Source organism: Somniosus microcephalus, chromosome 23 (assembly GCF_052327205.1).
Source record: "Somniosus microcephalus isolate GS21.2 chromosome 23, FLI_Smic_1.0, whole genome shotgun sequence".
NCBI lineage: Eukaryota > Metazoa > Chordata > Chondrichthyes > Squaliformes > Somniosidae > Somniosus > Somniosus microcephalus.
The window spans coordinates 16,737,178-16,756,772 of NC_141009.1; the positions used below are offsets into that span (position 1 = coordinate 16,737,178).

The window sequence follows — 19,595 nt, forward strand, 5'->3', positions numbered from 1 at the left end:
CATTGATAAAGAAAGACACACCCGAGTGACTACCCTTGTGACTATTTGTGTGGGATCTTTCTTTTCTGGGTGCTTCTACGTTGTGCTACTCCTGCTGCTTTAGCAGAGGTCGAGGCAGCCGCCTTATCTACGTGCTGCGCCTGTTTTGACGCCTTTGGCGGTCGTCCTCTGGGGTTTGGAGTCACTGATGTCTCCGCCAAAGTCTGCTCCTCCTGCAACTGTGCATGCGCAGACTCGGCCATCTGGGGCTCTGACCGAGGGGTTGGCGGTCAGAGCGCTTGGAGCGGAGCCCTCACTTCCATGTCCCCTCTCACCATCGCCCCTCTCATGAACCACCCGCACTTCCCTGCTAGCAAGTAGCTGGAGAGCACCTTGCTGCACTTCAGTGGGGCCATGAGGGTCCACCTCTATATGACATCCCTCCTACAAAGGATGTCGATGAGCCTCTGGTTTCTCTCCTCCATAGATGGCCATCTCTCCTCCATTTTTCCCCCCATCTCTCCTCCATAGAGGAGTATCTATTTTGAAGAGAAACCATGTTCTCATGCGACTGGCTCAGTGTCTCCTCCATGCAGGTGGCCATCCTATCCATGGAGGAAGCTATAGTTGCCAATGAGTGCGCCATGGTGTTGGTCATGCTGGAGATGGACTCCTCCATTCTCTGCACACTCGCAGTCACAAAACCAGTCAGAGCCTCCTGCACTTGTTCCTGCAGCTCCAGGATTGCCCTCTTCCTGGATGGCCCGAGGTTCAGCGTCTGCATGCAGCTGAACAGAGCTAAGAGACTCCTGCGCACTCCAACGAAGGGTCTCCACTGCTGTCAATGTCTCCACCATCTGCTGCTACTCAGTTGTGATCTGTGAGACACCAGGTGGCAACACTACTCTATCTCGTGACATACCCACCGAGGTGTGCGAGTCTGCGCTGGTGCTGGGTTGCGTTGTCTGAGATGACGCTGCGCCCTCAGAGGCAGAGGCTCCTCTGAGGAGTCTTCTTGTTGTTGCCCCTGGACATTGGGGGGTGGGGGGGGGAAGGGGGGCACTTGATGGACCTGTGTTACAGATACAGGATGTCTACTGCAGGCAATAACCATTATCCACATGATGAGCATTCATCTCGTCTTGACATCACTCTCCATATGAGGCAATGATGAAAGGTATGCAATTGTATGGAAATTCATTCTGTCACCAGCTTCTTCTACTGAGCCCCTCTCTCATTCCCTCACTTCCGGAATGTCCACCACTCCAGCAATCTCCAGTGCTGCCTCATCTGCACTTGTCAGATATAACATGGTTTGTGGAGGCCATCCTCCCATTCTCTCCCTCTTATTGTGGGTTATCTTTTCCTGCAAGGAGGGAAAGAAGAGAAGGTTCAGTGAGAGTGATGGTATGAGTGTAAGGAATGGAATGGCATAGAGCTTTACACTGACAATTAGATGAAGTGAGTTAGCAATACCAAGTTGCCTCCTTTTGTGTTGTTAGTTGCTGTCATTGCATAACGATGAGGCTCAGTGTGAGGGCTGCATAGTAGGATGGCGACCTGATAGTGTAGATAGAGTTAGAGGGATGGATGAAGGTACAAGAGATGTTGGGCTGTATTGCGTTGTGCAGGAGTAGGGGTGGCAATGTAGAGTGGTGCGAATGTGATGAGACAGCAGCATCAAGGTAATTGTGGCTTAATACTCACTTTTCCTGATCTTACTAGATCATTGAACCTCTTGCGGCACTGTGGCCAAGTGCGAACCACCACTGACAGCCCCGCAACCGCCTGCGATATCTGCAGCCACGCTGCCTTTGTCTGCTGGGGAGGCCTCTTCCTGCTGTCCGCAGGGAAGAGAACCTCCCTACGTGCTCTCACTCCCTCCACAAGATGATGGAGGGACTCATCTCTGAAGCGAGGTGCTGCTTGTTGGCGCTGCAAGTTCATAGTGCAGAGACTCAAACACTGACAGCACTGAACGCTATCCATTTGCAACTGACAGTAACTGGGGCCATGGCCCCTTTAAATAAACCAACAATAATCGCGTCATCTGGTGACGTCACCCGACCCGCACCCTTTAATAGGGCCCGAAAACGCGCAAGGTGCAAGGGCCACTAGGGCAAGATTTGATTTATCGACGGGATCCACGCAGCAGTGGGGTCACCCCCCGCCGCCAACCTCTCCCACCTTGAAGTTGCCCAGGTAGGCGAAATTGCAGCCAAAGTCTTGCTACAATCGTACAGGGCCTACAGTATTGTGCACAGTTTTGGTCTCCTTATCTAAGGAAGGATATACTTGCCTTGGAGGCGGTGCAACGAAGGTTCACTAGATTGATTCCTGGAATGAGAGGGCTGTCCTATGATGAGAGATTGTGCAGAATGGGTCTATACTCTCTGGAGTTTAGAAGAATGAGAGGTGATCTCATTGAAACATACAAGATTCTGAAGGGAATTGACAGGGTAGACGCTGAGAGGTTGTTTCCCCTGGCTAGCGTGTCTAGAACTAGGGGGCATAGTCTCAGAAAAAGGGGTAGGCCATTAAAGACTGAGATGAGGAGGAATTTCCTCACTCAGTGGGTTGTAAATTTTGGGGAATTCTTTGCCCCAGAGGGCTGTGGATGCTGAGTCTTTGAGTATATTCAAGGCTGAGAAAAGAACATAAGAAATAGGAGCAGGAGTAGGCCTGGAGACTCCACTTTCCTGCACTATCCCCATATCCCTTGATTCCCTTAATGTACAAAAATATATTGATCTCAGTCTTGAATATGCTCAACGACAGCCTCCACAGCCCTCTGGGGTAGGGAATTCCAAAGATTCACCACCCTCTGAGTGAAGAATTTTCTCCTCATCTCAGTCCTAAGTGGCCGACCCCTTATTCCGAGACTGTGACTGCTGGTTCTAGACTCCCCAGCCAGGGGAAACATCCTCCCTGCATCTACCCTGTCAAACGCTGTAAGAATTTTGTATGTTTCAATACGATCACCTCTCATTCTTCTAAACTCTAGAGAATATAGGCCTAGTCTACGCAATCTGTTCTCATTGATTCCTGGGATGGGGGGGGATTGTCCAGTCTGGTGAACTTTTGTTGCACTCCCTCTATGGCAAGTATATCCTTCCTTAGGTAAGGAGACCAAAACTGTACACAATTCTCCAGGTGTGGTCTCACCAAGGCCCTATATAATTGCAGTAAGACGTCTTTACTCTTATACTCAAATCCACTTGTAGTAACGACCAACATACCATTTGCTTTCCTAATTGCTTGCTGTACCTGCATGTTAACTTTCAGTGATTCGTGTACAAGGACACCCAGGTCCCTCTGAACACCAACACTTCCCAATCTCTCACCATTTAAAAAATACTCTGCTTTTCTATTTTTCCTACCAAAGTGGATAACTTCACATTTCTCCACATTATATTCCATTTGCCATGTTCTTGCCCACTCACTTAGCTTGTCTATATCCCTTTGAAGCCTCTTTGGATCCTCCTCACAACTTACATTCTCACCCAGCTTTGTGTCATCAGCAAACTTGGATAGATTACATTTGGTGAATAGCTGAGGCCCAAGCACTGATCCTTGTGGTACCCCACTAGTTACAGCCTGCCAACCCGAAAATGACCTGTTTATTCCTACTCTCTGTTTTCTGTCCGTTAACCAATCCTCAATCCATGCTAGTATATTACCCCCAATCCCATGAGCCCTAATTTTGTTCAATAACCTCGTGTGGCACTTTATCGAATGCCTTCTGAAAATCCAAATATCCCACATCCATTGGTTCCCCCTTATCTATTCTGCTAGTTACAACCTCAAAAAACTCTTAATAGTTTCGTCAAACACGATTTCCCTTTCATAAATCCGTGTTGACTCTGCCCAATCCTATTATTATTTTCTAAGTGCCCTGTTACCACATCCTGAATAATAGATTCTAGCATTTACCCTACTACTGATTTCAGGCTAACTGGTCTGTAGTTCCCCGTTTTCTCTCTCCCTCCTTTCTTAAATAGTGGGGTTACATTTGCTACCTTCCAATCCGCGGGAACTGTTCTAGAATCTATGGAATTTTGGAAAATGACAACCAATGCATCCACTATCTCTATAGCCATCTCTTTCAAAACGCTAGGATGTAGGCCATCAGGTCCAGGGGATTTATCGGCTTTCAGTCCCATTAATTTCTCCAGTACTATTTTTTTACTAATACTAATTTCTTTCAGTTCTTCATTCTCGCTAGACCCTTGGTTCTCCACTATTTCCGGGAAGTTTTTTGCGTAAAGACAGATACAAAAGCATATAGAACGATAGATAGATAGATATTTGAACTCTAGTGGAATCAAGGGATATGGAGATCGGGCGGGAAAGTGGAGTTGAGGTCGATGATCAGCCATGATCTTATTGAATGGCGGAGCAGGCTCGAGGGGCCGTATGGCCTACTCCTGCTCCTATTTCTTATGTTCTTATGTTCCAGAAGGCATTCAATAAGGTTCCACACAAGAGACTGTTAGCTTAAAGTAAAGCTCATGGAATTGAGGCAAATTATTGACCTGGTTAGGAGATTGGTTAGGCGGTAGAAGACAGAGAGTAGGGATAATGAGTATGTACTCAAATTGAAAGAAAGTGACTAGTGGTGTCCCACAAGGATTTTTGCTGGTACCTCAACCAACGTTCCCTATAAGCTGCACAGCCGCACAGCTCTATGCCGGTCCCATCAATGTTAAAGTTCGCGCATGCATGAAGCTGTGAATGGGCCGCGTCGCCCCTTAAAGGACATGCGCACCCAAAAAAATAATTACTGGGAACATTGGCCTCAACTATTTATTAATGACTTAGACAACACAATAGTGCGCCATATATCCAAGTTTGCCAATGAAGCAAAGATTGATGGCATAGTTAGTAGTGTAGACAGGAGCATAAAAATACAAAGAGACATTAATAAATTAAGTGAGTGGGCAAAACTGTGGCAGATGGATTTCAATGCAGGTAAGTGTGAGTTCATCCATTTTAGACTAGAAAAGGATAGATCGGAGTATTATTTAAATGGTGAAAAGCTAGGAACAGTGGAGATCCAGAGAAATTTAGGGGTCCATGTACACTGATTATGAAAATGTAGTAAAAAATAATCAAAAAGGCTAATGGAATGTTAGCCTTTATAACTAGAGGGTTGGAATATAAAGGGGAGGAGGTTTTGCTACAGCTATACAAAGCCCTGATTAGACCACATCTGGAGTACTATGTGCAGTTCTGGGCACCGCACCTTCGAAGGGATATACTGGCCTTGGAAGGAGTGCAGCGCAGATTCATCAGAATGTTACCATGGTGCCAAGGGTTAAATTAGGAGGAGAGATTACATAAATTAGCCTTGTATTCCCTGGAATACAGACAGTTAAGGAGTGGTTTGATTGAGGTTTTTAGGATTTTGAAAGGAATTGATAGGGTAGATAGAGAGAATAATTTTCCACTGGTGGGGGGGGGGGGGGGGGGGGGAGTCTAGGACAAGCGAACATAACCTTAAAATCAGAGCCAGGCCATTCAGGAGAGAAGTTAGGAAACACTTCCTCACATAAAGAGAGGGTAGAACTCTCTCCCACAAAAAGCAGTAGAAAGGGGTCCTTTAACAAGCGTTAAGCTCCTAATTTACATATTCAAGAGGCCTCACGCCCGTTTTAGGTGACCACCCAAGGTAACAAAAAATGGACCCCATGCATTTGGCAGTGAGACCCAATGCCAGCGCAGATTGGATGCAGGCTGTCCCACTGCTAAATTGGTATGCATTGTGCGGTTTTATTGCCTGATAAATGGGTGCAACGCTTACCAATATCTACCCCCATGATTCCATTTTAATTCAGCTAACTAAAAGGTTGAGTTTGAGTAAACTGGAACCTAGGAACAAAATCCAAGAATGCTTCCAAATCTGATTAAAAGAAATAAGAACGACTAAGCACGGCATAATAGCAATGCCATATTTTAAGCTTACCGGAAAGTGATTCTGCACCAGTATTAAACAGCTATCAGATAAGTGGGCAGTGCTGACTGTGGCATTAAACAAGACACAAGGGTGTGAACCACAACATGATATGTAAATATGAAAGTCAAAAAAACAAGGCGAGACTGGCTGGCAACAAGCAGCACCAAAATGTCTCCCAGTCGGCCACACAGCAAGATTCTTATCTTCATTTGTCTTTAGTGTATGTTAGTTGGCTGTGATATTACAACTGCTGAATAAGGGTAAGCTCCCCCAAGAAGCAGCTGAAAGGCTAAACGACTGCCAGATCCCATCTATAGTGAAATTAATTAAGCCAAATCATTATTATTATGGCATACAATGAAATTTGTGCTTGATAAACTAATAAATGTTAAAATTTCACTTGACTGTAATACTGACCAACAAGAGGACACAAACTGTTTTTTCGTACTTGCACACATCAACTTACAGGCTTTTGGTAACATTCTCATAGTAATAAATTTAAAAATTGCAATTTTTCTCCTCCCTTAATTCAATAAAAACACTTAAGAGAAACATCACACGAAAGGAAAAAAATATTTTAACCAAACACTATAGAATGAATACTGAATAATTTCCACTTCAAATGTTCCCTTTAAATAGATCTTTTCATCAGTACACAAGCTGTGAACTGCTATATATACTTTACTAGCTGAAGTGCCCGGCGGTGCCGAGGCTTTTTCGAGGGCATGTTGTTGTTGGAAGAGAGAGAGAGAGCGCGACTGGGGGGTAGAGAGAGCGCGATTGGGGGGGAAGAGAGAGCGGGTGGGGGAAGAGAGCGGGTGGGAAGGGGGGGGGGAAGGGAAGGGAGGGGGGGGAAGGGAAGGGAGGGGGGGGAAGGGAAGGGAGGGGGGGAAGGGAAGGGAGGGGGGGAAGGGAAGGGAGGGGGGGAAGGGAGGGGGGAAGGGAGGGGGGGAAGGGAAGGGAGGGGGGGGAAGGGAAGGGAGGGGGGGGAGGGGAAGGGAGGGGGGGGAGGGGAAGGGAGGGGGGGAGGGGAAGGGAGGGGGGGGAAGGGAAGGGAGGGGGGAAGGGAAGGGAGGGGGGGGAAGGGAAGGGGGGAAAGGGAGGGGGGGAAGGGAGGGGGGGGAAGGGGGGGCAAGGGGCGGGGGGGAGGGAGGGGGGGAAGGGGGGCGGGGGGGGAAGGGGGGGCGGCAGGGCGGGGGCGGAAGGGGGGGGGCGGGGGGGAAGGGGCGGGGCGGGGGCGCCCAGGCCGAGAGCCCCTCTCTCCGAGCCCCGCCCCCCCCCGGCCGAGAGCCCCGCTCTCCGAGCCCCGCCCCCCCCCCCGGCCGAGCCCGATTGCGGCTCGGAGAGACGGCAGGCGGCCGAGCCCCGCCCCCCACCCGGCTGAGCCCGATTGCGGCTCTGAGAGACGGCCGGCGGCCGAGCCCCGCCCCCCCCCCGGCCGAGCCCGATTGCGGCTCTGAGAGACGGCCGGCGGCCGAGCCCCGCCCCCCCCCCCCCGCCAAGCGCGGAACAGAGACGCCGCGTCTCACCTGCTCCTGCTGCGCGCGCGCGCACCCTGACCCTCGTGGCTGACGCCGTTGCCCTGGGTAACGTGACACGGCCGGGGGGGGGGGGGGGGGGGTGAGGAGCTTAGCAGAAGCGCAGTCACCTAGCTCGGGCCTGGCTGGGCAAGAAAGGCGCAGGCTTTGAGGCCTAAGAAAAAAACGGGCAAAGGTAGGAAAAAGAATGTTCAGGTTAGGTTTAAAAACAATTTAATAAATTCAATTTTATTTTGGTGGAAATGTATATTTGAAAAGAAAGACGCAGGAAGCAGGAAAAAGAATGGAAGCAAGATGGCGGCGACTCACCTCGGTTCAGAACGATAAGGCCCGGCCACACACGCACCGATTGGCCCGGCGGCACACGCCAGCAACCCGGCGTACGATTGGTCGAGCTCGAGGTCACTCTGTTGCTAATGAGCGGATAATGAGATGCTAATGAGCGGAATGTTGAAGGTTTTTGGGATACCGCGGGCGCGATTTTAGCCCGGCCGAAACGTAAATACGCTTAAAACCGTCTCGGAAGCGTAAGCTTTCTTTGGAGGTAACGCGCGCGTAGGTATGCCCTGTAACTTTCGAGCGCATAGCCCGACAGACGCACAGGCGATGAATGACAGAATGACAGAATGACAGAAGTACCGATTTATATATATAGAAGATAAGATACTTACAAGAATGTTTGTTCACCCCCCACCTTTACATTAAGAATGCTTAGTAAATTGAAGTTTACCAGTGCTACTTTCTGGCAATAATAGTTTAATTACATCATAGCATTTTTTAAATTTCCTTTTCTCCCCTCCCCTTTCTCTCCTGAATGCCTTAACTCCTTGTTGTGGTCCAGTTCCACAGGCACTGGGCGCTCCCTCAGATATCTCACCCAAGTGACTATTATTTATGCGCGTTCTTTGACAGAGTGCAGGTGGGTTATTCAATTGCAGGTAGTATCAGCCAAACCTAATCTTATCCTCACCCAATCCCTATATATGTGCATTTCCAGCTGGGGTCACCGGACAGAGATCAGGAACTAGAAGCCAGGGATGCTAAATCCACTTATAACAACAGAAAACGCTGGAAAAACTCAGCAGGCCAGGGCAGCATCCGTGGAGAGAGAAACAGAGTTAACGTTTCAGGTCGAAGACCCTTCACCAGAAATCCACTTGTAGTGTTCCTACTGAATCCTGGCTGAGATCAGCTAACTTAGTACAGACTGGGGATCAAACTCGGGATCATTCCTGGTTTGTATGGTTCAGCCACTCACGGGATAAATTTGGTATGCCAACAGGGTAGCCCATTTCCTAAAGTGACTGTAACGATTTTTTAAAAACTCTTAATTAAAAAATTGTAACTTTTAAAAATTGTATTGGTTCTGAATTGTCAACTGATTTATGGTTTTGCAGGATGTATGCTAGATATTCATTCCATTGACCGTGGCTAGATGCTGCATCCTGTGGAAGTCTGTTGGTTTCAACACATGCAGCCTGACCAATTCTTTGCTTATCAAACTTAACTCTTTAAAACTTTTTCAAATACTGTAATAGTTTAAGATTGGCCTATTTCTTGCTAGATTCCTATGATGGTGTAGTGTAAAACATATAAAATTAGAGAATACACAATGGGAATAGGCATGGTTATGATACTAGACTAGCAACCCAGAGGTGTAAGCTCAAATGCTATCATAGCAAGTTATGAAACTGAATTCAATAAATCTAGTCATTTGTGGGCTGGCATTAGAAAGAATGACCAAAAAGGCTGGCAGATTGTTATAGAAACCCAACTACTTCAACAATGTCCTTCAGAGAAAGGAATGTGCCACCACTACCTTTTCTAACTAACATATGACTCTTAATGATCTAGCAAGCCTGAAAAAGTAGTTAATGAATAAGTCCCACCCCATATTCTCAAGGCAATTCGGCATGGGCAATAAATGTAGCATTAACAAAAAAACTGAACCAGAAAAAAGTTACCAAATGACAGCGAGATTCATGTCAGAGAGATTCACAGAATCACAGAAATCACAGAAACCCCACAGTGCAGATAGAGGCCATTTCGGCCCATCGAGCCTGCACCGACACATATCCCACCCGATCCCTGTAACCCCTACACCAACACATATCCCACCCTATCCCCGTAACCCCACGTATTTAATCCCCCTAACACTAAGGGTCAATTTATCATAGCCAATCAACCTAACCTGCACATCTTAGGATTGTTGAAGGCCATTTGATGGTGTATTTGTTAAATAAAACAATTTCCGCTATGTATTTTGTTTAAAACATATATTACATGATGATGATATTCAGGTATATTTGAGAAATGAAATCCCAGCCAATGAAGTACATCTGCAGTGTAATCACTACGGTAATGTAGGAAATGTGGCAGCCAATTTTCACACAGGAAGGTCCCATTAACAGCAATGATTTTTATGACCAGATAATTCGTTTTTGGTGACGTTTGAAGGATATATGTTGGCCAGGCTTTGAGGGTGTCCTTGAAGTATTTCCTTGAAAAAGTGTAACATCCCCACCGACACCTGGGAATCCCTGGCCCAAGACTGCACAAAGTGGAGGAGAAGCATCCGGGAAGGCGCCGAACACCTCGAGTCTCTTCGCCGGGAGCAAGCGGAAGCCAAGTGCAGGCAGCGCACGTCAACCCAAGCACCCCACCCACCCGCCCCTTCAACCACCGTCTGCCCCACCTGTGACAGAGGCTGTAGGTCCTGCATTGGACTCATCAGTCACCTGCGAACTCATTTTTAATGTGGAAGCAAGTCATCCTCGGTTCTGAGGGACTGCCCAAAAGAGAGAGCAAGAGATAGATATGTTGGCCAGGACAGTGGGAGAACGCCCCTACTCTTCTTCATGGGATCTTTTATGTCCATCTGAGAGGAAAGCCAGAGCCTCGATATAATATTTAATCTAAAAGACAGCACCTCAAACAATGCAGCCCTCCCTTAGTATTACACTGAAGTACAGCCGAGATTATGTGCTCAAGTTTCTGGAGTGGGGCTTGAACCCATGAACATCTGAGTCAGTCGCGTGAGTGTTACCCACTGAACCTGCCTGCCTGAACTATGTACAGGGCAAGGACAAATCTTTAAGTTAATTGTTAACGTTACAACTTACCTCTATGTTAAGATTCAGAAAATATTGTGCTGTAATGCCATGAGTTGTGCAGTAGGTGTGATAAAATGACACAGAAAACTGTCATGATCTCTTGAACAATATTATATTTTGAATTAGGAAGGGTGCTCTCAATATAACCACTTTGAAAATAAAACAAAAAGCAGACCAACAAACAAATCATTCTATGGATGGTCTATTTTTTATATCAATACATTTGAAGTTTAACCAATTTTGATATAAAAATTCTCCCAGCCTCGGATTCCTTAAGCAAAAAATTGAAATTTCCATCTTCAAAACATTCTTGAAATTTCGTACTTAACATCTGCTTTATGTATTTACTCGTCCATTTAAGAAATTCAAATAGTAAAAGCTGAGAATTTTGGAAGGCAGCCTCATTAAATCTATTGCCCATCTATTCCACTGATGACCATTCGTTTGGTACATGTACAGTTAAAAAAAGTATGCTCTCGGTTACTGATATAAAAATATTTAATATTAATTTACCTGCTTGCATCTGTGATCCTAAAGCGACTAATATGATTACCAGTAGAATTGTCTCCATGGTTTTATTTTTCCCAATGAATGGTTCTTCTATCCTGTATCTAGGAGGCGATGCACCGGAAGCTGTACTTCTCCCAGCGAAAGAGAAATTTGTTGGAATTGAGTTTCGGAGAAATCTCAAAATGACTGAAGACCTTACTCCACAAATCCAGCCTCAAGATGTGTTAGAAATCTATTAGAAAAGTAAAAACGCAATTAACTGTCGCAAAAAATAAAATATTTTGTCCTTTTCATCTTTCTAAATCAGAACCCCATGGCAACCATTGGTGTACATTAACTGTATCTCTGGGAGAGTTCAGCAAAGTCAAACTTTTCAAAAATCGTTCTGATCTTGATCTATCGTTTTAGGAAATAGATTAGATGGGGGATTCAGAGTATAGTTCGTTATTTTGCGCTAAACAGTCCCATTTTGTTAAATATATAACTATGTATCGTTGAAAGAATTTATAATTAACCTAAAATTGTATTACTTTTGTAATCTAACCTCAAATCAAGCCTATGGCCATGAATTGGTTAGTTTTTCCACCCCAGAATTCTAACATTAAAAGCATTAGGGTGACTAGTGGCCACAATATTTTGTTTCTTTTACTTTTATTAATGAGTCTGGGATCATTTTCTAACATTGTGTTATAGCTCTGTATAATAAATACTTATATGCCGGATATCTGCACGAAAGTCAATTTATCCATCCGCTTAACTACTCAATGTGTCATTAAACAATGGACCTAGAAACTCAAGTCTCAGGGGCCCAAAAGAATTTATTTTATAAAAGGATAAATTTTATTCCCTGGAAATGTAACAGAGCGCAAAGAGCATTTTTCTACCTGTGAGGATTATAAACAGCTGATGAACATATTTCAGTAAACTGTTGGAAGAAAAATTTGCAATTTAGCTCATCTCTCCATTTCATATACAATTAAGTGATTATGCTGGCCCACAGCAAGATCCCACCAACAATAATATGAATGAACAGTTAATCTAGAAGATTGGCCAGAAGACCAAGAGTTCTTTCAAGGGTGCCATGGGACATTTTCTTGCACCACTGGAACAGACAAATGGGGTTTAACCCATCATCGGAAAAGGAGGACACTTCAGACAATGCAACACTTTTTGTGTCATCTTATATTATGCGGACAGGTCATTGCGTGGTTTGAACCCACAACTTTCTGAATCAAGGGCAAGTGCTCCACCAACTGCAGCAAAATAATATCCTTACAGGAGAAGCTTGTAGTACAATTAAGTGTGAAATGCCTAATTCGAAATAACCCGTATTAATGGTCAAGTGCTTTGATAATCTTTCAAAATCATTATTCATACTGATTACAGAATATACATTTCAATGCGCTTTCCAACCAAATACGGAAATCTACCCCTACTCGAATACACTACCTACATTAAGTTAAACACATCACAGTATTACTTAGTTACTTAAAGCACTTGTCTAACACTTGATAGGTTACAATCAAGCGTTATTGACTCATGCATTCAACCGACAGCAACAAGTGAACTTCGCGTTAAATGCATTACAGATTCTTAAACCATACTTAGACTCGGCTCCTTTCAGGATTATTTCACAAAAGTTCATCTCACTTTTACAAAAAGAACTGAGACAGAAAGCGTAAGAGCGCTATTACCAACAGAATGGCATTCACCACTGTAAAGACAGTTACTTCCAGAGTTTGCTACGATCTGTCTGTTCCCTTTAGTCAGGATCCCGGTTGGCGAATACAGTATTTTGACAAATAATCCCATCAAAAATCTGACTTTTTACAAATGCACCTGTACCAGTGTGATCTGTATTACTGTATTGGACACGCCAAATACAGTAGTCAAATCACATTTTAGTGCCGATTTGATTTATAAATTAAATCATATATATACCAGCACAATAAATCGTTATCTGTATCACTGACTCAAAACTTTTTTTCTAGGTCTGGGGACTGTTGAATAGTTTTAATCGTAGAAATTCGCCAAATCTCGTTTTTTATATAAATCTGAGGCACAAATGAGTGAACTCAAAGCATTAAAAAAAAAGTATTAGACATAAAGTTTCTACAAACTTCTACCCAGCAGCCGAGCGTGAATCGGTTACCTGCAAATACAATTTAGGTAGTTGACAGAGCCCTTTTCTTTTTCGTTGCTGTTCCCCGTCTCGCGTGCGAAGAACTAACCCTTTAACTCAATTTTTTGACCCCTGTATAAACTTTTGGTGAAACTTTTTCCTGTCTGCTCGAAGCAAAGGCGGAGCTTGCGGCGCGTTCTGCCCTTCCAACTGAGTGACAGCTGAAATATCGAATCAGGCGCTAAGATTCGCTCTTTGGACCCGCCCCCAACCAGACTGACTGGCCAATCGGCATCGAAAGGCGGCGGGATCATTGGGATGCGGTTGAATGACGCCACCGGTCGTCCAGTCACAGGAAAACGTAATTCATATTCGTGTCAAAAAACCGTGGGAGGAAAACAAATAAAAAATACATTTTTCCTTCAAAGTATGCCATTTAATAGGCGCATTTAATAACTTTTTTTTAAATAAACAAAAACCGTAACAATCACCAATTTTGGGAAGACTCATACCAGTCTGTGATTAATCATAAATATTTTCCAATTGCGTCGTTATTTCCCCGAGTCTTTTTTTTTACTTTTTACTTAAGTGCTCCTACAAAATAAACATGGAAAACGTTTCAGCGGTAACTGGCAAATTTGACTACTGTAATGAAAACAAGTTACAAAAGTACTTTTCTTACCTCAGTTTAGGCAGTTCTAAATTTCCCAATTTCTCTTTTTATTTCCTCCTTTGCCCTCTCCAAGAAATAACGGTCTGAAATGGCGGTACTGACTGCGAGCTCGGGCTGTGCGTTTTTTCTGTCAAGATGAGATTTTCCTGTTCCGTGTCTTCCTCTCGTCATGCACTTGTGAGTAAACTTGTTTTTCTCCTTCACCTCTTGTCTCGGAAAAGGCGAGAGCGGAAAAAAATGCCTCCAGCCGGCGCCGGGAAATCCGATTGGAGAGGCGTCGCGTGGGGACTATTAGGCGCGGAGCGGAGTGGCGACCGTTGGGCGCGCGTGAGGGTGAAGGGAAGCTCAGCGCGCGAGGATCAAGAGTGGGTCGGGAGAGGAGAGGAGAGGAAAGGGGGTGGGGTGAAGAGCGGGCAAGGGAGTGGGGAGGATAGGGAGTGTGGGAGGTGTGGGGGGTGGGGTGGCGAGGGGTGTGGGGGGTGGCGTGGCGAGGGGTGGTGGCGAGGTGGGGAGGGGCGAGGAGTGGGGGGAGGAGCGGGGGGGTGGGTGGGTGGGGCGGGCGAGGAGCGGGGGGGGGGGTGGGTGGGTGGGGGGAGGAGCGGGGGGGTGGGGCGAGGAGCGGGGGGGTGGAGGGTCGAGGAGCGGGGGGGTCGAGGAGCGGGGGGGTCGAGGAGCGGAGGGGCAGGGGAGGGGTGGGGGAGGAGGGGCGAGGAGTGGGGAGTGGGGGAGGAGGGGCGAGGAGTGAGGGGGGAGGGGCGAGGAGTGGGGAGTGGGGGAGGAGGGGCGAGGAGTGGGGGGGGAGGGGCGAGGAGTGGGGGGGGAGGGGCGAGGAGTGGGGGACGGGGGGGGTGGGGGACCGGGGGGGTGGGGGAGGGGGAGGGGTGGGGTGGGGGAGGGGGAGGGGTGGGGGCGGGGGGAGGGGAGGGGCGGGGAGGGGGGGGCGTGGGGAGGGGGAGGGGTGGGGTGGGGGAGGGGGAGGGGTGGGGGCGGGGGGAGGGGAGGGGCGGGGGGAGGGGTGCGTGGGGAGGGGGGCGCGGGTGGGGGCGGGGGGAGGAGAGAAGCGGGGAGGGGCGAGGAGAGGAGCGGGGAGGAGCGAGGAGAGGAGCGGGGAGGGGAGAGGAGAGGAGCGGAGAGGGGAGGGGCGAGGAGAGGAGCGAGGGGAGGGGCGAGGAGTGGAGCAGGGAGGGGAGGGGAGAGGAGCGGGGAGAGGAGTGGAGCGGGGAGGGGAGGGGCGAGGAGAGGAGCGGCGAGGAGCGGGGAGAGGAGAGGAGCGGGGAGAGGAGAGGAGCGGGGAGGGGCGAAGATAGGGAGTGGGGAGAGAGGTGGGGAGGGGCGAGGAGAGGGGCGGGGCGAGGAGAGAAGCGGGGAGGGGCGGGGAGGAGCGAGGAGAGGAGCGGGGAGGGGAGAGGAGCGGGGAGGGGCGAGGAGAGGAGCGAGGGGAGGGGCGGGGAGTGGAGCGGGGAGAGGAGTGGAGCGGGGAGGGGAGGGGCGGGGAGAGGAGTGGAGCGGGGAGGGGAGGGGCGAGGAGAAGGAGCGGAGAGGAGCGGGGAGAGGAGAGGAGCGGGGAGGGGTGAGGAGAGGAGCAAGGAGGGGCGAGGGGAGGGGGGAGGAGCGGGGAGGGGAGAAGATGGGGAGGGGGGAGGAGGAGGGGAGTGGGGAGGGGAGAGGAGTGGGGAGGGGAGAGGATTGGGGTGGGGAGGGGAGAGGAGTGGGGAGGGAGTAGGTGGGGAGTGGGGAGGGAGTAGGTGGGGAGGAGAGAGGAGTGGGGAGGGAGTAGGTGGGGAGGAGAGAGGAGTGGGGAGGGAGTAGGTGGGGAGGAGGAGAGAGGAGGAGGGGAGTGGAGAGGAGTGGGGAGGAGGAGAGGAGTGGGGGGAGAGGAGGGGGAGAGGGAGGAGGAGTGGGGAGGGGTGGGGAGGGGAGGGGAGCGGAAGCGGGGTGGGGAGAGAGGAGCCGGAGCGGAGGGGGGCAGAAAGGAGCCGGAGCGGAGGGGGGCAGAGAGGAGCCGGAGTGGAGGGGTGGAGAGGAGCCGGAGCGGAAGGAGAGGAGAGTAGGGGGAGAGGAGCGGGTGTGGAGCTGGGGAGGGGGGAAAGGAGCGGGCGTGGGTAGGGGGGAGAGGAGCGGGCAGGGGGAGAGGAGCGGGAGGGGGGAGAGGAGTGGGTGTGGAGCTGGGGAGGGGGGAAAGGAGCGGGCGTGGGTAGGGGGGGGAGGAGCGGGCGGGGGGAGAGGAGCGGGCGTGGGGAGGGGGGAGAGGAGCGGGTGTGGAGCTGGGGAGGGGGGAAAGGAGCGGGCATGGGTAGGGGGGATAGGGGGGATAGGAGCGGGAGGGGGAGAGGAGCGGGAGGGGGAGAGGAGCGGGCGTGGGTAGGGTGATGGGGGGAGAGGAGGGTGCTTGGGGGGGGGGGAGAGGAGGGTGCTTGGGGGGGGAGAGGAGGGTGGTTGGGGGGGAGGGAGGTGGTTGGGGGGGAGAGGAGGAGGGTGGTTGGGGGGAGAGGAGGAGGGTGGTTGGGGGGGGAGAGGAGGAGGGTGGTTGGGGGGGAGAGGAGGAGGGTGGTTGGGGGGGAGAGGAGGAGGGTGGTTGGGGGGAGAGGAGGAGGGTGGTTGGGGGGGAGAGGAGGAGGGTGGTTGCGGGGGGGGAGAGGAGGAGGGTGGTTGGGGGCGAGAGGAGGAGGGTGGTGGGGGGAGAGGAGGAGGGCGGTGGCGGGAGAGGGGGAGGGTGGTGGGGGGAGAAGCGGGGGGAGAGGAGGGTAGTGGGGGTGAGGGGGAGAAACATAGAAGATAGGAGCAGGAGTAGGCCATTCGGCCCCTCGAGCCTGCTCCGCCATTCAATGCGATCATGGCTGATCATCCAAATTCAGTACCCGGTCCCTGCTTTCTCCCCATACCCCTTGATCCCTTTAGCCTTAAGAAATATATCCAACTCCTTCTTGAATATATCCAACTCCTTCTTGAATATATTTAATGTATTGGCCTCAACTGCCTTCTGTGGTAGAGAATTCCACAGGTTCACCACTCTCTGGGTGAAGAAATTCCTCCTCATTTCTGTCCTAAATGGCCTACCCCTTATCCTTAGACTGTGACCCTTGGTTCTGGACTCCCCGACCATCGGGAACATCCTTCCTGCATCTAGTCTGTCCAGTCCTGTCAGAATTTTATAAGTTTCAATGAGATCCCCTCTCATTCTTCTAAACTCCAGCGAGTACAAGCCCAATCGACCCAAACTCTCCTCATACGTCATTCCTGCCATCCCAGGTATCAGCCTGGTGAATCTTCGCTGAACTCCTTCCATAGCAAGAACATCCTTCCTCAGATAAGGCGACCAAAACTGCACACAATACTCAAGAAGTGGTCTCACCAAGGCCCTGTACAACTGCAGCAAGACATCCTTGTTCCTGTACTCGAACCCTCTCGCTACAAAGGCCAACATACCATTTGCCTTCTTAACCGCCTGCTGCTCCTGCATGCTTACCTTCAGCGACTGGTGCACAAGGTCACCCAGGTCTCGTTGCACTTCCCCTTCTCCCAATCTATTGCCATTCAGATAATAATCTGCCTTCCTGTTTTTGCCACCAAAATGGATAACCTTGCATTTATCCACGTTATATTGCATCTGCCATGCTTTTACCCAATCACCCAACCTGTCCAAATCATCCTGGAGTTTCTCTGCATCCTCCTCACAGCACACACGCCCACCCAGCTTTGTGTCGCCTGCAAACTTGGAGATATTACATCTAGTTCCCTTGAGGGAGAGGAGGGGTGAGGGGGAGAGGAGGGTTGTAGGGGTGTGGGGGAGAGGAGGGGTGTGGGGGAGAGGAGGGGTGTGGGGGAGAGGAGGGGTGTGGGGGAGAGGAGGGGTGTGGGGGCGAGGAGGGGTGTGAGGGAGAGGAGGGCAGTGGGGGTGAGGGGGGAGAGGAGGGTAGTGGGGGTGAGGGGGAGAGGAGGGTAGAGGGGGAGAGGAGGGTAGTGGGGATGGGGGGAGAGGAGGGTGGTGAGGGAGGGGGGAGAGAGAGGAGGGTGGGAGGAGGAGAGGGGCGGGCGAGGATGGGGAGGAGGAGGGGGCGTGCGAGGATGGGGAGGAGGGTGGGAGGAGGAGAGGGGCGGGCGAGGATGGGGAGGAGGGTGGGAGGATCAGAGGGGCGGCCGAGGATAGGGAGTGGGGAGGGGAGAGGGGCGGGCGAGGATAGAGAGGGGCGAGGGGTGGGTGAGGATAGGGAGGGGAGAGGGGAGAGGGGCGGGCAAGGATAGGGAGAGGGGTGGGCAAGGATAGGGAGGGGAGAGGGGTGGGCGAGGATAGGGAGTGGAGAGGGGTGGGCGAGGATAGAGAGTGGGGCGGGCGAGGAGGGGGCGGGTGAGGATGAGGGAGGGTAGGGAGAGGGGCGGGAGGATAGGAAGGGGGTAGTGCGAGCTGGGATAGCGAGTAGGACGGACGGTGATAGGGAATTGGGCACGCTAGAGTAGGGAGAGGATGAGCTAGAATAGGGAGAGGGTAGGCAAGAATAAGAACATAGGAGCAGGAGTAGGCCATACGACCCCTCAAGGGAGAGGGGGGCAAGGATAGGGAGATGGGGGCTAGGATGGGGAGGAGGCTAGAATAGGGAGGGGGGTTTAGGCCGGAGAGAGGGTGGGCAAGGATGGGGAGAGGGTGATCGAATGCAGGAAGGCAAAGGGAACATGGCAGGTGATGGGGATGCGTGATGATGGACAAAAAATGGTACAATGCTTTTCTTCTAATAAACCCATAAAGAGACATTTTAATGAATATTTAAATGAAGCACCTGCCTTTGCCTCTCCTCACCAGAAACTATTACAGGCACAAAGTATACAGAGATTTGGCAGGATGGAACTTGGGCCCATTTTTCACTACCAGCTGCCTGATTTATGCCATAGCAGTGGGCAGCTAGCAGCAGAAAATCCAGACCAGTGTGTCTGCAGGGAACCTAAAAAGATAAGAGGAATATATAAAAATCTCTAAGTATTTTAATGTTTTACATAACGCACACTTGTGCAAAATGCGCACACTCCCAGCTAAAAGTTTTTCATTGTACTACATGTTAGGGATTCAGGCTGTTATTCAATGTAAAACAATAAGTCTTATACATAACAAATTACAGTATGTTGGTATATACTGTGCAACGTGCAAAAGGTCAAGAAAAATCACAATATTTGTATTAGTGCAAAAAATGTTGAAAATTGTTAACAAGCTTACACCTAAGACATCCAGAAGGCAGGACAGTAATGACGTTTAAAGTGCAGACTCACAGACCTTTTTTAAAAAAACACAGGAAAGTATGAGATCAACTGATAGGAACATGCAGCCAAACAACCTTGGAAATAGGAAGCAGACAAGACTGAAGTATATCACTGGAAAATCTGTTTGGAGTCACAGTGACATAAAGGGCAAGGTATTAGAAGTGCACAAAGGGCGGTAACATTCTTGAGAAGAAAGGAGCCAGTGGTGTCAGTTTATTTTCTGTCTGAATTAATCCAGAAACTATAACATTATTTTGCCAGACATAGCACCAAATCTAAAATATTTCCTTTGTCTCTGTTGTTGACCTCTTTTTTTTTTTGCTTTGTGATTGCCTCGTCTAGATTTTAACTCCTTATTCACATAATGCTCACAAATTAAAATACTCATTTTTAACCATGCCCCAAGACTGAACCTGGAAATAGAGTGGCACTGGAGACTTGTTCCTTCTCTAAAACT

General features: G+C 49.5%; 1 protein-coding gene and 1 long non-coding RNA gene across 4 annotated transcripts in view; one reads left to right on the forward strand and one right to left on the reverse strand.

The window, feature by feature from the left end:
• Positions 1 to 11,231, reverse strand: part of LOC147101684 (transforming growth factor beta receptor type 3-like) — a 141,549-nt gene extending 130,318 nt beyond the window's left edge. For all 3 annotated transcript variants that reach the window (XR_015073337.1, XM_085965489.1, XM_085965488.1), the window contains exon 1: positions 11,100 to 11,231. Coding sequence is in view for 2 of the 3 variants with exons in the window: in XM_085965489.1 (XP_085821615.1) it covers positions 11,100 to 11,157 (58 nt within the window). In the remaining variant the exon portion in view is untranslated. The remainder of the gene's footprint in view (positions 1 to 11,099) is intronic.
• The window catches only part of LOC147101685 (uncharacterized), a 44,732-nt gene extending 32,914 nt beyond the window's left edge, over positions 1 to 11,818 (forward strand). Inside the window, exon 3 of the long non-coding RNA XR_015073338.1 lies at positions 11,202 to 11,818. This is a non-coding gene — a long non-coding RNA (uncharacterized LOC147101685). The remainder of the gene's footprint in view (positions 1 to 11,201) is intronic.
• The last annotated feature ends 7,777 nt before the right edge of the window (positions 11,819 to 19,595 follow it).